This window comes from Ranitomeya variabilis, chromosome 3 (assembly GCF_051348905.1).
Source record: "Ranitomeya variabilis isolate aRanVar5 chromosome 3, aRanVar5.hap1, whole genome shotgun sequence".
Lineage (NCBI taxonomy): Eukaryota > Metazoa > Chordata > Amphibia > Anura > Dendrobatidae > Ranitomeya > Ranitomeya variabilis.
In genome coordinates this window covers 734,532,531-734,552,636 of record NC_135234.1, presented here as the reverse complement: position 1 = coordinate 734,552,636, position 20,106 = coordinate 734,532,531, and the positions used below count along the sequence as shown (strand labels likewise).

Below are 20,106 nucleotides of genomic sequence, written 5' to 3'. Positions count from 1 at the left end.
CTTCCCTTCCGAAGCCCTGCCGTTCGTCCAAACAATACTTTTACCCCACATATGCAGTATCGGTGTGCTCAGGAGAAATTGCACAACAAAGTTTTATGTCCATTTTCTCCTTGCGAAAATAGAAAATTTGTAGCAAAAGTAAAATGTTTGTAAAAAAAAAAAAACATTTTTCAGGTTTTTTTCTTCCACATTTCTTTATTATTTTGTTGGAGGGAAAAAAATTGGCTGCAGCAAAATGGCGGTGGCGCTTGCACAGTAGCATCTATTGACAAGCATGCGCCGCCACCATTTTGCTAACGTAAAATTTTTTTTCTAAGCCAACAATATTATATGCATTATGTAACATAGGAGCCAGGTCACTGACGGATCACTTTTGGGTATTTTTGTAAGCAGAGCAGAACACCACATTAAGCCCGGCCCACAGGTCGCCCCAAAGCACGAGAATCTCAATGACAGAAAATTGCAAATACAGATTAAAGAAGAACCACAAAACGGATTTCATTACCAGGTATCATTTTAATCTGTAGAACAGCGCCAATCTGACAGTGTCTGTAGTTTACTTACAGAATGCTGTAGATAAGCCCCTGATGCTGGTGGGCTTAGCTCACCTTCGATTTTGGGGGTGACAGGTACTCTTTAAATGTGTATTATTTATTTTATTGCATTTCTTGGAGAACCCCGTTAATACAGTTCATAAGGCCTCCTGAATAGCCCATATGGTATGTTTCCTGGGAAATAGTCCATAAAGCACTGAAGAGGGCCCTAAGTTGCTACTGGGAACAGATTCTGAGGTAATTTTACAGGGCATCCAACAGTGTAACCAGTCACTGCCAGAAGAGGCCAAGGTTCCAGAAGAGGAAAACCTGGAGCCAATGGAAGATGTGAGTTCCTCGCATGAAAAAAGCATGGAAAAACCAACTTGTGGTACGAATAGAGGATAATTGGAAGAAATGTGGCTCAAGATGACAACCAAAAGCACAGACTCCAAAATGGCGACAGCGGTGGTGAAAAGGAGAAGAACCGCCTATCATGGGCATGGACGGCGCCCGAGAGTGCAAAAATGTGTCCAGCCCCCATGAATGTTGGCCTGAAGAAGGATGAGCCCAGCAGTCAGAGTTCAGCCAGGAATGGGAGGTATGCTCCTGGAGGAGGGCACGGCGCAGTTTGAGGTACGGCCTATTGAGTGGAAGATGGCAATGGAATAAGGCGTGGCTGAAGGTGGAGGCACCGAGATTGAAGTGTGACACGGTGGTCAAGTCAGAAGTTAGTCAGTGCAGGACAGTGTGAATTGACAACAGCATTCTCACGCATTGGGCTGCTATGGACAACGTGGGCCTAATATTCAGGGCAGTTGATTGCCAGATATACCCTTCCGTTGATTCAGTCTGCCAGCCTGGGGGACCTTGAGATGGATATCGGGGCCCTTGGGTACACTCAGCCAGTGAGGCTACAAGAAAAGATGGACTTAGTCTCTATGAGGCGGGAGGTGTTGCAATTCGAGTGCACTGCTAGTGGTGGGAAAACTTCCTAGTGCTAGTGAAGATAGCAAGCGGGACACTGTACCTATACCGAGAACCCAGGCTGTAGTAGTATCCCCAACCTCTGGGGAAGATGACAACCTGTTGGGCCTTATCCTATATGCCAGTTTGTTAAGACTGCTAACTGTCCAGTAAAAGAAGAGAAAAATCTGTAGCCAATGGAGGCCTGCAGGCCAGAAGTAAGTGTGATGCACCCAACACACAGCAATACACCGGGACAGGGACACGTGTTATCTGTAGATTGCCAGAGCGAGTGGGACCTTGCTTGTGCACTTTACAGGTGCATAGGTGTTTCCTCTTTGAGTGGGCACTTCGGACAGGACCTAGTGTTACCCAGTCCATGGACATACATGAAAGTTCTCAGGGGCAGACCCCCCCGTGAATAGCCATCCATGTCAGCTATTGTGCCCATTGGTTAACACTGCTAGAAACCACATTTTTCCGCACAGTCTTAGGCCTCTTTCACATGTCCTGATATTTCCGGTACTGGAAAAATCAGTACCGTGCTATCCGTGTCAGTGTGTCACGTATGTGGCATCTGTGTGCCGCATCAATGTGACACGTATCAGCTGGTGAGAAAACCCGTACAATTCACGTTGTTCCCAGGCGCCGGGTGGTTGACGCAGCTCTTATCATTGTTGCCTGGTTTCCCTGAGACCAGCACGATCAGGTGACAATGATGGGAGTTGTATTAAGCACCCGCAGTGTACATTGTGTATTAAATAATTAATAATAATTGGAAAAAAAATGATGTGGGCTCCTGCGTAATTTTCATAACCAGCAGAGGGAAAGCCGACCGCTGGGGGCTGATGTTAATAATGTGAGAAAGGGGCCTGGGAACAACCCCAACTGTGCGGCTTTTCCCAGGAGCCATGTCATCTGTTATGTCATCAGTGTGCAGGACATTTTGCGGTCCATGCTGCTGCTTAAAAACGAACATGTCCGCGTGTTTTGCCCATGAACACAGGCTCCGTAGAGACACACTGACATGTGCGCAGTCCCATTCATTTGAATGAGTCTACCTGTGTGTCTCCAGTACGTGTGAAAACTGTCACCACACGAACCAGAGACACTGACATGTGAGAGAGGCCTTAGGCCTAAGTGTGACGTACGTCGCAATCCGTCGTTTTGGGCAAAAAACGGATCCTGCAAATGTGCCCGCAGGATGCATTTTTTGCCCATTGACTTGTATTGCTGACGGATCGCGACGTATGGCCATACGTCGCGTCCGTCGTGCACTGGATGCGTCGTGTTTTGGCGGACCGTCGGCACGAAAAAACGGGTCTCTGCACCGTAATACACTGCCGCTGAATATGTGTTTGAGGACGCACATCCAGTTGAAGTTTGCGCTGTCGTCGGCGGGCCCCTCACCCACACGGGCCGGTCGCGACCGCCATCATTATGCCCCTGATGTTCACTGTGTACTGAGTGTTCACAGTGTCTCCCCGATGACTGGAAGCCTGTGACCGTTCGGAGGATATAACTTCATTTTATCCTTCCAGTTCCACCAGGTTACCATTTCTGACAGGTTCCCTTCAAATAGTAAAAGAACAAAAAACCTATACAAATAAGATATCGCCATAACCGAACTGACTAGTAGAACAAAATTATAATTTTTTTCTGCAAAGTGAGCATTGTAAAAAAAAAAAAAACACTAAAAATGGCTACATTTTGGTTTTTTTTTCAATTCCACCTCACTTATTTTTTTGTACATTGGTGTCATTCAAAAATATAACTGTTCCTGCAAAATACAAGCCCTCATACAGCTGCGTCTGAGGAAGAATAAAAAAGTTATGAAGAAAAAAAACAAAGGCTAAAAAAAAAGAAATGGCTGCATCTCAAAGTGGTTAATGAGATTTTCCAAATTAAGAAAGGGTAAAAATAAGTCAGATCGCCGAGCAAAAAAAAAGTAAATCAACTGCAAAATAAAAAAGTGAAGTCTCAAAAAATGGCAATTTTTCTCTCTCTTTTTTTTTTTTTTTACAAACTTTAGACTTTTTTTCAGGCAATAAAAAAATAAAAAAAATAATCTGGAGAATCGTGTTGCCGGATTTTTTTTTTTTTAACTGCACAATTAACACCGCAAAAATAAAACACAAAAAAATAATGGTGGAATTGTTTGGATTTTTTTTTTTTCATTTTCGCCTCATTTGGAATCATCTTCCCATTTCTAGTACATTATATGATAAGATGAATCTGTCACTCAAAAATACAACTCGCCCCTTGCCCAAAAAAATAATAAAAGTAATAGTCCTCGTTACTGCAGTGTGGCTGGGAAAACAAGTTCCGGCTCCAGGGGCGCTGCAGCGGTGTGCCCGCAGGAAACACGGCGCTTAGTCTCCGCCTACTACTGGTTATGTCTCCGCCCTCTCTAAACCGAAAGTACGCGGCACGCAGGGGGCGTGGCCTACAGTTGATTGACGGGCTGAGGGATTTGCGTTGTGTGTTTACATATCGCAGAGCGGTCATTGCCGGTGGGCTGAGAGTCACGTGAGTGTTTCCTACTATTAACCACTTGCCTGCCGCGCTATCTCTCCTGCGTCACCGAAGAAGACGCGCAGCAGTGTGAACGTGGTAGCGGTGGGCGGCACAGAGATGTATGGGGCTCTCGGGGCTGCAGCTCCCTGGGTGACACATGACAGTTGGAGATTTTGCATTGCAGAAAGGAAAACGCTGCTGCTTGTCTGCAATGATAATGATGCAAATGCGGATATGCGCTGAGTCTCACCCACATGTAATGCCATCTGCAGGGTGTGAGGGGCCGGGGAGATGTGCAGGGGGTGAGGGGCCATCTGCAGGGTGTGAGGGGCCATCTGCAGGGTGTGAGGGGCCATCTGCAGGGTGTGAGGGGCCATCTGCAGGGTGTGAGGGGCCGGGGAGATGTGCAGGGGGTGAGGGGCCGGGGCCATCTGCAGGGTGTGAGGGGCCATCTGCAGGGTGTGAGGGGCCGGGGCCATCTGCAGGGTGTGAGGGGCCATCTGCAGGGTGTGAGGGGCCATCTGCAGGGTGTGAGGGGCCGGGGCCATCTGCAGGGTGTGAGGGGCCGGGGCCATCTGCAGGGTGTGAGGGGCCATCTGCAGGGTGTGAGGGGCCATCTGCAGGGTGTGAGGGGCCATCTGCAGGGTGTGAGGGGCCATCTGCAGGGTGTGAGGGGCCATCTGCAGGGTGTGAGGGGCCGGGGCCATCTGCAGGGTGTGAGGGGCCGGGGCCATCTGCAGGGTGTGAGGGGCCATCTGCAGGGTGTGAGGGGCCATCTGCAGGGTGTGAGGGGCCATCTGCAGGGTGTGAGGGGCCGGGGCCATCTGCAGGGTGTGAGGGGCCGGGGCCATCTGCAGGGTGTGAGGGGCCATCTGCAGGGTGTGAGGGGCCATCTGCAGGGTGTGAGGGGCCATCTGCAGGGTGTGAGGGGCCATCTGCAGGGTGTGAGGGGCCATCTGCAGGGTGTGAGGGGCCATCTGCAGGGTGTGAGGGGCCGGGGCCATCTGCAGGGTGTGAGGGGCCGGGGCCATCTGCAGGGTGTGAGGGGCCATCTGCAGGGTGTGAGGGGCCATCTGCAGGGTGTGAGGGGCCATCTGCAGGGTGTGAGGGGCCGGGGCCATCTGCAGGGTGTGAGGGGCCGGGGCCATCTGCAGGGTGTGAGGGGCCATCTGCAGGGTGTGAGGGGCCATCTGCAGGGTGTGAGGGGCCATCTGCAGGGTGTGAGGGGCCATCTGCAGGGTGTGAGGGGCCATCTGCAGGGTGTGAGGGGCCGGGGCCATCTGCAGGGTGTGAGGGGCCGGGGCCATCTGCAGGGTGTGAGGGGCCATCTGCAGGGTGTGAGGGGCCATCTGCAGGGTGTGAGGGGCCATCTGCAGGGTGTGAGGGGCCATCTGCAGGGTGTGAGGGGCCATCTGCAGGGTGTGAGGGGCCGGGGCCATCTGCAGGGTGTGAGGGGCCATCTGCAGGGTGCGAGGGGCAGGGGCCATCTGCAGGGTGTGAGGGGCAGGGGCCATCTGCAGGGTGTGAGGGGCCATCTGCAGGGTGCGAGGGGCAGGGGCCATCTGCAGGGTGTGAGGGGCAGGGGCCATCTGCAGGGTGTGAGGGGCAGGGGCCATCTGCAGGGTGTGAGGGGCCATCTGCAGGGTGCGAGGGGCAGGGGCCATCTGCAGGGTGTGAGGGGCAGGGGCCATCTGCAGGGTGTGAGGGGCCATCTGCAGGGTGCGAGGGGCAGGGGCCATCTGCAGGGTGTGAGGGGTCGGGGCCATCTGCAGGGTGTGAGGGGCCGGGGCCATCTGCAGGGTGTGAGGGGCCATCTGCAGGGTGTGAGGGGCAGGGGCCATCTGCAGGGTGTGAGGGGCCGGGGCCATCTGCAGGGTGTGAGGGGCCGGGGCCATCTGCAGGGTGTGAGGGGCCGGGGCCATCTGCTGGGTGTGAGGGGCCGGGGCCATCTGCAGGGTGTGAGGGGCCAGGGAGATGTGCAGGGTATGAGGGGCAGGGGCCATCTGCAGGGGGTGAGGGGCCGGGGCCATCTGCAGGGTGTGAGGGGCCAGGGAGATGTGCAGGGTGTGAGGGGCCATCTGCAGGGTGTGAGGGGCAGGGCCCATCTGCAGGGTGCGAGGGGCCATCTGCAGGGTGTGAGGGGCAGGGGCCATCTGCAGGGTGCGAGGGGCCAGGGAGATGTGCAGGGGGTGAGGGGCCATCTGCTGGGTGTGAGGGGCCGGGGCCATCTGCAGGGTGCGAGGGGCAGGGGCCATCTGCAGGGTGTGAAGGGCCGGGGAGATGTGCAGGGTATGAGGGGCCAGGGAGATGTGCAGGGTATGAGGGTCCGGGGCCATCTGCAGGGTGTGAGGGGCCAGGGAGATGTGCAGGGTATGAGGGGCCGGGGCCATCTGCCGGGGTGATCAGCGTGCTGTGATCATGTGCGGGACGCCCTAAGGGCTTGTTCAGACCAGTGCATAAAACAGAGGTGCGCTGTCTATGTAATGATTGGACATGGCACGGACCCCATTATTGATGACGGCTGCTGTATGGATGGAAACAGTCTGTTTTTTTCGGCATGAAAATCGGATGGTTTTTCTTGTCTGAACTCAACCTGACAAGTCTCACAGCGCTAAATAAACTTCTATTTTTATTTAAAGGTATTATCTGAGCAAAAATATATGTCTTGGAGGTGTAAAGTTTCTTTTTTTTTTTTTTTAATCTGATGATGCACTTGCTCAAGTCACCTGCCCGCTGCAGTCAATCACAGGCTGCAGCAGAAAGCACCTAATGGAAAACTTTCCAGTCACTAGTATCATATCACAAACCCAAATCCTGGATTAATAATCATATATTAAAAGGACTGGATAGGACCATACCGGACAAACTGCATATTCAATAAGAACAAAATAGGTCCAGAAAAACACAGTCACAAGTCCAAGTTACAAATATACAAAAAACTTTATTTAAATATTACAAGTGTAAAACAGCAGAATGGGAAATCCCCCGTGCCATCCGCAGCACGCACAATCGGACAGAGAGAGGCGCACACATATGTATCATAAACCGTACATCATAGCAGCGTTAGTACATAGTATATATCCAAAATAATTAGTTAAGTAACAACCAACAGCTGCAGTAATGAGCTAAGATATCCATAATGGACATGTATACATACCGATGATTCCGTAGTGCAAGTATGAATGTCAAATGATTGAGGAGGGCCAGCAGCAAGCACCACTTCTTGTAGAAATAAAGCAGCCCAAAATGGCTGTTTTGGTCGCTGCCGTCAGTTCCTATGCAGAGCACAGCAGCAGAGGTGAGTTTGTCATTGGCTGTTGCGCTCTGCATAGGCAGCAGCCAAAATAGCAGAGGTGAGCTGCACTGTACTTGTCTCTTAGGCTACTTTCACACTAGCGTCGGGCTGACGTTCCCGACGCTAGTGTTGTCTCCGCCGCACAACGGGGGCAGCGGATGCATTTTTCCAGCGCATCCGCTGCCCCATTGTGAGGTGCGGGGAAGTTCGGGGAGGTGGGGGTGGAGTTCCGGCCGCGCATGCGCGGTTGGAAAAAGCGGACCGTCGGGAGCAAAAAACGTTACATGTAGCGTTTTTTGCTCCCGACGGTCCGCCACTGCACGACGCATCCGTCGCACGACGGGTGCGACGTGTGGCAATCCGTCACAATGCGTCGCTTGATGTAAGTCTATGGTGAAAAAACGCATCCTGCAAACACTTTTGCAGGATGCGTTTTTTCGTCAAAACGACGCATTGTGACGGAATGCAGTTAACGCTAGTGTGAAAGTAGCCTTTACTTGTGTAGATGAGACTTGTTGAAATCTTTTCTCTATTTAGCTAGTACTGTATTAAGCTGGAAATTCTCCCCACGGACAGCGGTGCAGAAAGTATCCAGGGCGCAATCACTCTGAGTATTTTTGAGGCTTTTTGGAGCAGAAACTGACCAAAACTCCCAATTTTTGAGGAGCTCGTTAGTAGGATTTGGGGAGTGTCTGCTCCTTTCCAAAAAAAAATGTCAAAAACTCACTGTGAACCCAACATTGGGTCATATTCACACGTTTCTAGATTAGATTTTCTAGGCAGAAAATTCCCAGCATATTACAAAATCAGCATTGTGGATGAATTGCTACCAAATCTTATTAACGTGCCTGAGGAAAAAAAGCGTAAATTGCAGTTCTAATATCCATAGTATTTCAGTGTATGTTGCTGATTTTCTCCATAAAAACAGCAGCATTTCCGCTGTGAAATCCGCAAGATGATGTGCACTATTTGGTGTGGATTTTACACCTACCTATTTTGCAGCTGAAATTTCTTTGTGAAAATCCACGGTAAGTAAATCTGTAAAATTGAGGTATTATTTTTCTTGGCAGATTTGGCTACAAAAGATGAATTCACTAGATAATTTGGACAGTGCATTCGTTGGACGCAGTTGCGTACTATTTATTTTTTCACTATGTAGCTTTTTTTTACTATTATTTGGACCCAGGTGACCTCAGAGCAGTGTTTAGCTTTGTGCACACGGCGTGTTTTTCAACCTGAAAAAGTGACGCAGTGAGTGCCACCTCGCAGTATAGAGTGAAAGACGCCAGCGGCAGAGCTGCCGCAAGCACGACGGCAAAACTGCCACAAAACTGCTTCCAGAAAACATCTGTTAGCGCTTTCCTGGAGAGCTCGGTGTCGCAAAACCGCTTCCAGAAAACATCCGTTAGCGCTTTCCTGGAGAGGTCGGCATCGCAAAACCGCTTCCAGAAAACATCCGTTAGCACGTTCCTGGAGAGGTCGGCGTTGCGAAACTGCTTCCAGAAGACATCCATTAGCGCTTTCCTGGAGAGCTCGGTGTCGCAAAACTGCTTCCAGAAAACATCCTTTAGCGCTTTCCTGGAGAGGTCGGCGTCGCGAAACTGCTTCCAGAAAACATCTGTTAGCGCTTTCCTGGAGAGCTCGGCGTCGCAAAACCGCTTCCAGAGGACATCCATTAGCGCTTTCCTGGAGAGCTCAGTGTCGCAAAACTGCTTCCAGAAAACATCCTTTAGCGCTGTCCTGGAGAGGTCGGCGTCGCAAAACCGCTTCCAGAAAACATACGTTGGCACGTTCCTGGAGAGGTCGGCGTCGCGAAACTGCTTCCAGAAAACATCTGTTAGCGCTTTCCTGGAGAGCTCGGCGTCGCAAAACCGCTTCCAGAAAACATCCGTTAGCGCTTTCCTGGAGAGCTCGGTGTCGCAAAACCGCTTCCAGAAAACATCCATTAGCGCTTTCCTGCAGAGCTCGGTGTCGCAAAACCGCTTCCAGAAAACATCCTTTAGCGCTTTCCTGGAGAGGTCGGCGTCGCAAAACCGCTTCCAGAAAACATACGTTAGCACGTTCCTGGAGAGGTCGGCGTCGCGAAACTGCTTCCAGAAAACATCTGTTAGCGCTTTCCTGGAGAGCTCGGCGTCGCAAAACCGCTTCCAGAAGACATCCATTAGCGCTTTCCTGGAGAGGTCGGCGTTGCGAAACTGCTTCCAGAAAACATCCGTTAGCACGTTCCTGGAGAGGTCGGTGACGCAAAACCGCTTCCAGAAGACATCCATTAGCGCTTTCCTGGAGAGCTCGGTGTCGCAAAACCGCTTCCCGAAAACATCCGTTAGCGCTTTCCTGGAGAGCTCGGTGTCGCAAAACCGCTTCCCGAAAACATCTGTTAGCGCTTTCCTGGAGAGCTCGGCGTCGCAAAACCGCTTCCAGAAGACATCCATTAGCGCTTTCCTGGAGAGCTCGGTGTCGCAAAACCGCTTCCAGAAAACATCCGTTAGCGCTTTCCTGGAGAGCTCGGTGTCGCAAAACCGCTTCCAGAAAACATCCGTTAGCACGTTCCTGGAGAGGTCGGTGACGCAAAACCGCTTCCAGAAAACATCCGTTAGCGCTTTCCTGGAGAGCTCGGTGACGCAAAACCGCTTCCAGAAAACATCCGTTAGCGCTTTCCTGGAGAGCTCGGTGTCGCAAAACCGCTTCCAGAAAACATCCTTTAGCGCTTTCCTGGAGAGGTCGGCGTCGCAAAACCGCTTCCAGAAAACATACGTTAGCACGTTCCTGGAGAGGTCGGCGTCGCGAAACTGCTTCCAGAAAACATCTGTTAGCGCTTTCCTGGAGAGCTCGGCGTTGCAAAACCGCTTCCAGAAGACATCCATTAGCGCTTTCCTGGAGAGCTCGGTGTCGCAAAACCGCTTCCAGAAAACATCCGTTAGCGCTTTCCTGGAGAGCTCGGTGTCCCAAAACCGCTTCCAGAAAACATCCGTTAGCACGTTCCTGGAGAGGTCGGTGACGCAAAACCGCTTCCAGAAAACATCCGTTAGCGCGTTCCTGGAGAGGTCGGTGACGCAAAACCGCTTCCAGAAAACATCCGTTAGCGCTTTCCTGGAGAGCTCGGTGACGCAAAACCGCTTCCAGAAAACATCCGTTAGCGCTTTCCTGGAGAGCTTGGCATCAAAAAGATGCCACATGCACACAGCCCTTCGTGGGTTTATGTGGGCGATACATTGCAGTCTTGCGAGGTCGTTTTAGCCTTTGCAAAAGTGGCAGTTTTTTAGGGACGCTTTTTTAGTAAATTATGCTGTATGACGGAACATCTTTATATTTCAGCATGAAGGTCATTTAACTAATGGTTTCTCTTGTGTTGATTTTTTTCCAGCAAACTGAAGCCTGAAACGTTGTTCAAAGAAAGTTTTTAAGTCTCCTTATAAACAATGAAATTGTAAACTGTCGATGCGACTTCACGTATCATGTCGTAGAACTTCTCACAAAATAGAAGCACATCATTAAAAACTGGTAACTTGGATGTATACCGTGTATCATCATTAGGGAAAGCTACGGTATAAGGAAAGCAAAAATAAGATGAAAAGAAAAACCTACAGTACAAAAACTAATTGCCGGAGAGGGTCTGACCCATCGAGCTTTATACCACCAGAAGTAAAAGGATTATGTAAGAAAAAAACCCACCTTGGGTAATTTATATAGTGAATAGGGGACAATGATCCAGATTGGCGTCACTTATGGACACAAACCTGCTGAAGTAAGTGCACCAAATGTATGACCAGGTGCGCCTTGTAAAAAATTTGGAGGATCTTTGGGCTGTCTGTGCTCTAGAAAATGAGAAGTTTATTTCAAATTTAATGTAATCCAGTTTTCCGGTCGGTTCTTATTAATGGCCTTGAGCTCCATCCTAAGCAAAGGTGACTTGACCGATGAACGGTCTGTAGGAAGATCCAACTTGTGCAAGCTTAGATAGGTCCACCAGGGTCTTCTCCGCTGTTATCTTTATAGTATCCTCTTTATCTCATAACTGTTGCGTGTCCATCACCTCTTCCTCCTTGTCCTTCTCCATTTGTTCCTCCCATGGCAACCGCCTGTGAGAGGACAGATCGAAACTTAGAGATATTGTTAACCCTTCCGCATCCTCCTCTTCCCCTGAGACCACCACCTCTTGAAAGTGTGTGGGTTACTCGTCTTCCTCTTTGCTTTGTTCCTTCTGTTTTTCCGACTGTCATGGTATTCCACCTTCTATAAGATTTCCACTGGGTATCATGGCAAATTAGTCCTGTTGTGGTTGATCCTACCCGTTTTTGCTACAACCCGGTTTTTAGAAAAGTGTTTACAGCTTTGTGAAACACTTATTGATGCCAGAAAACTAGTTTATTGTGATGATAAAATCTTCCCGATATTTTTTGGGGTCATTGGAGGAAATAAGGCCAAAAATTGACACCACTGGAGTAGAATAAACCAGTGGCATATTTCTTAAACCTTAGATTCCTCAAAGTCCTCCACCTTACACTCTGAGGACAGCTTTACACCTCCATGGAATTCTCTGTCCTCAGATTAGGAGGCAAAAACCTGGTGACAGATTCCCTTTAACACATTTCCAGGTTTGTCTCATGTGTTTTTACTCCGTTTCCATGTGTGTTTCTTTGTGGTTTTGCTGCCGTAAGTCTGCATCTACATAGTGCACATCCTGATAAGTGCAAGGACAATCATTGCATGAGCAGCTGTGTCCAAACTTTTGACTGGTACTGTGCTTCATCTCCCTTGAAGGGGTTCTCCCAAAATTACAATTTCTTCATCCGTGGTGGAATAGGGGATAACTTGCTGATCCATGGGAGGGGTACAACCACCATAACCCACAGTGATCCCAAAACAGAATGCAGAGGAAGTGATCATGCTTGGCCTCCGCTCCATTCACTCTCAATAGGACTGCTGAAATAGGCAAACGTTGTCTTTTGTTGAAGTGCCATAAGCAATAAATTGTGTTGAGGCCGAGCATGCGCACCTCTTCTCGCCCATTCAAGATGTGGTGGAACACGGCCCTGATGTTGGGGTTTCTATGCCCCATTCTCTTTATTGTTGGGGTGCCCAGCTGTCAGACCTACAGCGATCAGCAAGTTTCTATCCTATGATAGAGATTTTGGAAAAACTAATGGAACCTGTCAGTAGGTTTTTGCTCCGTAATCTGAGAGCAGGATGATGTTAGGGGCTGAGACCCCGATTCCAGCAATGTGTCACATGCCGGTCTGTATGGTGTCATTTTGATGAAAACACAGTTTTCTCTGCTGCAGAGCTCTGAATGCTGGGTCCTATATAATCCCACCCACAACACTGGCAGGTTTCTGTGTACACTGTATATTGACAGAAAGCTTGTAATCAGTGGTGGTGGTATGGTTGGACTAGGAGACAAAAGACTCAGTTCTGTAGTGATAATCTCCTGCTGATAAAACTCTGATTTTATTGAAACAGCAACAGCCAGTAAGTGACACATCTCTGGAATCAGGGCCTCAGCACCTACATCATGTGGTTTACATAGCAAAACCTGATGACAGATTTCCTTTAAAGTGCCTATTAGAAACTTCTATCATGCGTACAATTGAACTGCCTGTCATCATCACTCATAGTCGTCTCAGTGTGTCAGTCCACATTAGACGGTCAACAACAGTATACTTTATACAGAACTTTAGAAAGAGAAATAATCTTACATTTTTTTTATGCCTTAAGGCTAAATTTTCTAATAAAAAAATAATAATTTTCCTTTTCTTAGGCCAGTGTTCTAAAATCGTCAAGGTCCTCGTAGAAGCATGGAAAATGTCTCCAAGACCTATAACACGAGGCAGAAGAGAAAGTCAGTGGAGTCAATCCTGAAATCTCGAGTGGATTGGAAGCGAACCAAGCGAGACGACATCTGTCAAATCCTGGACTCTGACGAGTCGTTTACATCAGAGGAGGAAGAACTGGAGGAATCGGATGAAGAAAGTGAAGACAGCAGCACCGACCTATCGGAAGATCCAGCTGATAAAGCCACACTTCCAGAAGAAGATGGAGATGAAGGCCACATCAGAAAACCCAGACTCAAGAGCAAATCTGCCACTATAGAGAGTGAGAGCAGCTCTGAGAGTGATGGACCCGGAGAAAAAGTAAATCTCAGACGAAGCTGTGTTATTAAGGAGGATGACAGTGACGAAGAGGTCGCTAAAGAGTCATCTGATAAGGAGACCAAGGCTCAAGTCAAGAAACGAAAGAGACAGGAGGCACTAAAGCAGCTTGCTGCGAAACAGAAGTCCCGAAAACGGACCACCAGTCACGAGGCCACTGAGGTAACAGTATGTCTTTCTTTTTTTTTTTTTACAATGGCCTTAGTGATATCTTCATTGATACTAGAGGTTCAAGATCCATAAAAGAGTTGTCCAGCCTAAGAAAAAAAGTCTGTAGTCACTTCCTGACTGCAGACTACTGAATCGTGACAGTGAGTGATGTGCACACCGTCAAATTTCCCCTGTAGTCCCCGTGCGGGTGGGCGACCAGATATAAACGATATCCATACTTGTCACATGCCGAGTAGACTCGCCTCCGATATTATGTCGAGAAGCAAAGTTGAGTGTAATAGACACGTGACCACAATTATGAAAATCACATACATGTGGTCACATAATAATATAATAATAATAATTTTTATTTATATAGCGCCAACATATTCCGCAGCGCTTTACAACTTATAGAGGGGACTTGTACAGACAATAGACATTACAGCATAACAGAAATCACAGTTCAAAATAGATACCAGGAGGAATGAGGGCCCTGCTCGCAAGCTTACAAACTATGAGGAAAAGGGGAGACACGAGAGGTGGATGGTAACAATTGCTTTAGTTATTTGGACCAGCCATAGTGTAAGGCTCGGGTGTTCATGTAAAGCTGCATGAACCAGTTAACAGCCTAAGTATGTAGCAGTACAGACACAGAGGGCTATTAACTGCATAAAGTGTATGAGAACATGATGCAAGGAACCTGATTATTATTTTTTTTTTATGATGGGCAACACAGGGATCGTTAGGTTAATGCATTGAGGCGGTAGGCCAGTCTGAACAAATGCGTTTTTAGGGCACGCTTAAAACTGTGGGGATTGGGGATTAATCGTATTAACCTGGGTAGTGCATTCCAAAGAATCGGCGCAGCACGTGTAAAGTCTTGGAGACGGGAGTGGGAGGTTCTGATTATTGAGGATGCTAATCTGAGGTCATTAGCAGAGCGGAGGGCACGGGTAGGGTGGTAGACTGAGACCAGAGAGGAGATGTAGGGTGGTGCTGAGCCATGGAGTGCTTTGTGGATGAGGGTAGTAGTTTTGTACTGGATTCTGGAGTGGATGGGTAGCCAGTGTAATGACTGGCACAAGGTATCGTGGAATATAGGGGAATCGTGATAGTGTGCACAGTGCTCACTGTCATGATTCGGTAGTCACACAGAATGACTGCAGACTTTTCTTCTTAGAGTAGACCATCCCTTTAATTTGAATAGATTCACGTGACAATAGTTTCTCCTTTTTCCTCCTTGGTTCAAACCCCGGTCCAGGTTCCTCCAATGCTCTGGTGAAAATTGTGACTTTCTCCTCTCTTTGGTGGACACAGATGTGTCTGGAGAAAATTTGAGACTGTTTCCCCCAAAAAAGATGCAATTTAAATCTCCCCTGCAAAGAAAAAAACCTTACAACATGACTAGGGGTAGGCACACATTGTATCCCTAGATATGTTGCCAGGCTCTTTAAAGGGTTAGACTAACGTAAAGTGTAGTTACCTCCATTGGGTGGCATTTCTGAGACTTTTTCCATTCTGAAGAGAATCATGTACATGGCTTTCCTATAAAGCTGGGATGGGGAACCTTAGGGCCAAGGGCCATTTAATGCCCGCGATTATCTTTTCTCTAGCCTCCTGGAAGATTGTCGGGGACCACAGTGCAAGTCCGGCAGCTATATTTTGATTGCCCCCAACCCTTTATTTTATTTTTGCATTGTGGGCATGTGCTCCATGGCCTACAGAACACTGAGGCACGGGTAATGAAACATTATATCCTAACACCAGTACCAGCGTCAGGACGTACCTTGAGGGCACAGAGTGCGGTTTGTATGGCGCCCGAAGGATGGGTGGCCAGCCGATCAGCTGGACCTTTACTACTGATGCATTCTTTGAAAAAGGTAGTTGTAACATGTGTCTCCATATATGTGGGATAGCTAACAAGAGGGATAGAAACCCTAGAGAAGATAGAGAAAAAATTCAGAAGGATCTAGATAAGCTTGAACAATAGTCAGTGACTAATAGAATGGTATTTAATAAGGATAAATGCAAGATTCTACGTCTGGGCAAGAAAAACAAAAATTAAATCTTCAGCATGGGAGGAATAGAGCTAAGCAACAGCACGTGTGAAAATGTCTTGTGTATACTAATAGATCACAGACTGCACATGAGTCAACAGTGTGATGCTGCAGCAAAAAAGCCAATCATTTCTGGGATGTATTAAGAAAAGCATAGAGTCTAGATCACATGAAGTAATTTTCCACCTCTACTCCTCCATGGTCAGGCCTCATCTGGAATATTGTCTCCAGTACACCACATTTTAAAGGGAACTTGTCACCCCCCCAGGCGTTTGTAACTAAAAGAGCCACCTTGTGCAGCACTAATGCTGCATTCTGTCAAGCTGGCTCTTTTATTTGGGGCCCCTTCCACCGCTGAAAGAATCGTTTTTATAATTTGCCCTCCATACCTGTAGTTTGTCAGGGGGGCATGTCTTTCCTCCCAGGACACAAACGGCTCCCAGCATCAGTCATTTCCTCCTTTCCCCTGGGTGCCGCCTCCTCAGCGTTCAGTTATGTCCCCTGCGCGTTCAGTTTTCTCGGGCATGCGCAGTTAGCGCTGCCCTTCCACTGACATCACATGATGTCTTCATTCTCGCGCCTGCGTGTACGCGCGGCCCGAAATCCCAGCCCCCAGTGTCTTCTGATTTATTCACACTGCAGGGCGGGATCTCGGGCCGCGCGTACACTCAGGCGCGAGAATGAAGACATCATGTGATGTCAGTGGAAGGGCAGCGCTAATTGGGAGGAAAGACATGCTCCCTGACAAACTACAGTACAGAGGGCAAATTATAAAAACGATTCTTTCAGCGGTGGAAGGGACCCCAAATAAAAGAGCCTCCTTGACAGAATGCAGCATTAGTGCTGCACAAGGTGGCTCTTTTAGTTACAAACGCCTGTGTTTGGGGGTGACAGGTTCCCTTTAAATAAGACATTGAAAAACTGGAGCCAGTTCAGAAAAGAGTTACAAGAATGTTGAGCGAACTGCAAAGTAAGTCCTACGAGGAATGATTCAAGGATCTGGGAATGTTTGGCTTGCAAACAAGAAGACTTAGGGTACTGTCACACAGTACCATTTTGATCGCTACGACGGTACGATTCGTGACGTTCTAGCGATATCGTTACGATATCGCAGTGTCTGACACGCAGCAGCGATCAGGGATCCTGCTGAGAATCGTACGTCGTAGCAGATCGTATGGAACTTTCTTTCGTCGCTTGATCACCCGCTGACATCGCTGGATCGTTGTGTGTGACAGCGATCCAGCGATGTGTTCGCTTGTAACCAGGGTAAACATCGGGTAACTAAGCGCAGGGCCGCGCTTAGTAACCCGATGTTTACCGTGGTTACCAGCGTAAACGTAAAAAAAACAAACAGTACATACTTACATTCCGGTGTCTGTCCCCGGCGTCTCAGCTTCTCTGCACTGTGTGAGCGCCGGCCAGCCGGAAAGCGAGCACAGCGGTGACGTCTGACGTCACCGCTCTGCTTTCCGGCTATGGCGCTTACACAGTGGAGAGAAGCAGAACGCCGGGGACAGACACCGGAATGTAAGTATGTACTGTTTGTTTTTTTTACGTTTACGCTGGTAACCAGGGTAAACATCGGGTTACTAAGCGCGGCCCTGCGCTTAGTTACCCGATGTTTACCCTGGTTACCGGGGACTTCGGCATCGCTCCAGCGCCGTGATTGCAAAGTGTGACAGCAGTCTACGACGCTGGAGCGATAATCATACGATCGCTGCAACGTCAAGAGGAGACTTAATATCTGACTACAAATATCTGAAGGGCTGTCACAGTGTAGAGGGATCATCCTGATTCTCATTTGCCCATGGAAACACGAGAAGCAATGGAATGAAAGGGAGAAGATACAGATTAGATATTAGAAAAACTATTTGACAGTGAGGGTGATCAATGAGTGGAACAGGTTGCCATGAGAGGTGGTGAGTTCTCCTTCAATGGAAGACTTCAACCAGAGGCTGGACAGACATCTGTCTGAAATGGTTTAGTGACTCCTGCATTGAGCAGGGGGTTGGACGCGATGACGCAGGAGGTCCATTCCAGCTCTAACATTCTATGATTCTATGTAAGTAAGCCGGGCTAGTCCATTGGGGCATTTCCTTTCCCAGAATTGTCCTTCTTCAGGCATGCAGCAGTGCTGCAGAATAAAACACAGGATGCAGTACATTGTTTTATGGCCTATTGCTACACTTTATATACTTTTAACTTGAACAGACATGTTTTTCTGTTTTGTTGTGGCCTGCATTTTTGGTCACTGGAAGTGTAATCATATGATCTTTTCAGAAATTGAAAGATTAGATGGTCAGCTGATCCTCGGCGGTGCGGTCAGTAGGTTAAATAAAATCACACCAAGTTTCAGTCAACGATTTTCTTTCTGACTTTCATTTTCAGATCCCATGATATGCTATTTGCAGCCTAATCCAAGTGGGATAGTCTTTCTCAGTAATACTGGCTGTATGTGAGCTCGCTATGTATCCAGAGTGCTGAGGTTTTCAGTAGTTCATTCATCATAACATCTTCTTTTCTATGTCTCTTGCATTAATTTGCTTTTCATGTGCTTTCCTCTTTATCTAAAACCTGTTTTGTCTGCCTTCCCTGAGACAGTACATGCTCTCTTTCCTCTCCACACTGTTGAAATGTGTACTAACTTTCCCCTTTCCTGCTGCTATGTCTAACACTTATAGAGTCAGGAGAAGGGAATCTGGCAGATGTGTAACATTTCCTTAGATCACTCACTTCAGTAAAAAGACTTACAGACACTCTACAGCAGCAAAATGGTAGAAATATTGAAATTAAGGTACATATAGCCTTTAATGTGTTTGGTGGCCTTAATTAGTCCCTATAACTGACCTTTAATGTGTGATTTGCAGGAAAATCCGGATGATGCATTTGCACCTTTGACCCCAGAATCACTTGGCGATCATGATGACAGCGATGATATGTCAGACTTCATAGTACAGGATGAAGAGGAAAGTAATGGTGCTGAAAATCCGACCTCAAGCTATAAGGAACTGTTCAGGAAGCATCACATTTCTCTGAGTAAGCACCACTGTGTTATAGCACTGAAGGATACAGCATCTTGGTGCACTATGTGTAGTTACACAAGGTACATTTTAATCAATAGATCTTGGAGTAGTAATAAGTTCTACAATTGGATGTGTAAAAAAAAAAAAAAAAAAACAGTTCCTGTGCTGAGATAATGTTATAAATGTGTCTTACTTGCTGTGTCCGATCACGTAGACCTGCTCCAGTTCATGGCCGGCACATAGCGCATCTCTTGGCCAGGGCAGGAAACATAAGTGAGTATACAGACAGGACAGCAGGTTCTTGCAGCTGCTGCTTTCCGAGGTGACATATTTCCCTGCCTGTTTTATCACAGGAGCGAGTGTGTTTCCATCCCTCTAATTTCATTGTAAACCATGATGCATTTTACTAAAATATACGTCTGTGTTTTCCTCTCCAGCTGCCGACCACGACTTGTCCTTCCATCTTCAGAAAGTGATTAAGGCGTTCCTAATTAACATCACCGATGAGAAGTTTTTGGCAACACTGTACAGTAAGTAGATTAAAGGCTAAAGGGGTATTTTCATCCCACGAGGTGATGGCGTTTTGCTAGGTTTTGTCATCATTGCCTCTGGGACCCCAACCAATCCTGAGAATGAGGTTAATGCAGTTCTGGGGTTACTGTTGTGAACTCTATTTTTAGGCTCCCTCTAGTGGTCACAAGCGGTACTGTGTAGTGTTGTCTTTCTGCAGGTTGGCTGCATAAGCTGGTTCGTTATCCTTGGTTGGCTTCCTATTTAGCTCACCTGGATACTCAGTTCCTTGCCTGCTATCAATGTATTCAGTGCTCTTCAGATTCCTTGTGATTACCTTGCTCCCAGCCTCTCCAAGACAAGCTAAGTTTTTTGTCCGTTCCTTTTTTGATTATCAGCATTCATCATGTTTCTTGTCCAGCTTGCTAAGATGTGATCTCCTCGCTTGCTGGTTGCTCTAGGGGACTGAGTTTCTCCCCCCACACCGTTAGTTGGTGCGGGGGTTCTTGAAATCTCAGTGTGGATATTTTGTAAGGGTTTTTTACTGACCGCACAGACCCCTTTACTATTTTCTGCTATCTAGTATTAGTGGGCCTCATTTGCTAAATCTGTTTTCACCCATGTGTATGTGCCTTCCTCTTACCTCACCGTTATTATTTGTTGGGGGCTTCTATATCTTTGGGGATTATTTCTCTGGAGGCAAGAGAGGTCTTTCTTTCTCTCTAGGGGTAGTTAGTTCCTCAGGCTGGCTCGAGACGTCTAGGATTTTTAGGCACGTTCACCGGCTACTTCTAGTGTGTTTGGATAGGTTTAGATTTGCGGTCAGTCCAGTTTGCCACCTCCCTAGAGCTTGTCCTACATTTGTTACTTAGCTGGAGTAATTCGTGATCCTCAACCACTAAGGAT

The 20,106-nt window shown here is 48.0% G+C and overlaps 1 protein-coding gene across 2 annotated transcripts in view; it reads left to right on the top strand.

Moving 5' to 3' along the window:
* Positions 1–3,810: 3,810 nt before the first annotated feature.
* CCDC82 (coiled-coil domain containing 82) overlaps positions 3,811–20,106 on the top strand; it is a 45,165-nt gene continuing 28,869 nt past the window's right edge. Inside the window, exons 1-4 of one of the 2 annotated variants that reach the window (XM_077298466.1) lie at positions 3,811–4,028; positions 13,070–13,622; positions 18,535–18,703; positions 19,128–19,220. In XM_077298466.1, coding sequence (XP_077154581.1) covers positions 13,107–13,622; positions 18,535–18,703; positions 19,128–19,220 — 778 coding nt within the window. In that variant the 5' untranslated portion in view covers positions 3,811–4,028; positions 13,070–13,106. Of the gene's footprint in view, positions 4,029–13,069; positions 13,629–18,534; positions 18,704–19,127; positions 19,221–20,106 lie in introns of both variants that reach the window. The other variant, XM_077298465.1, reaches the window with a different exon arrangement.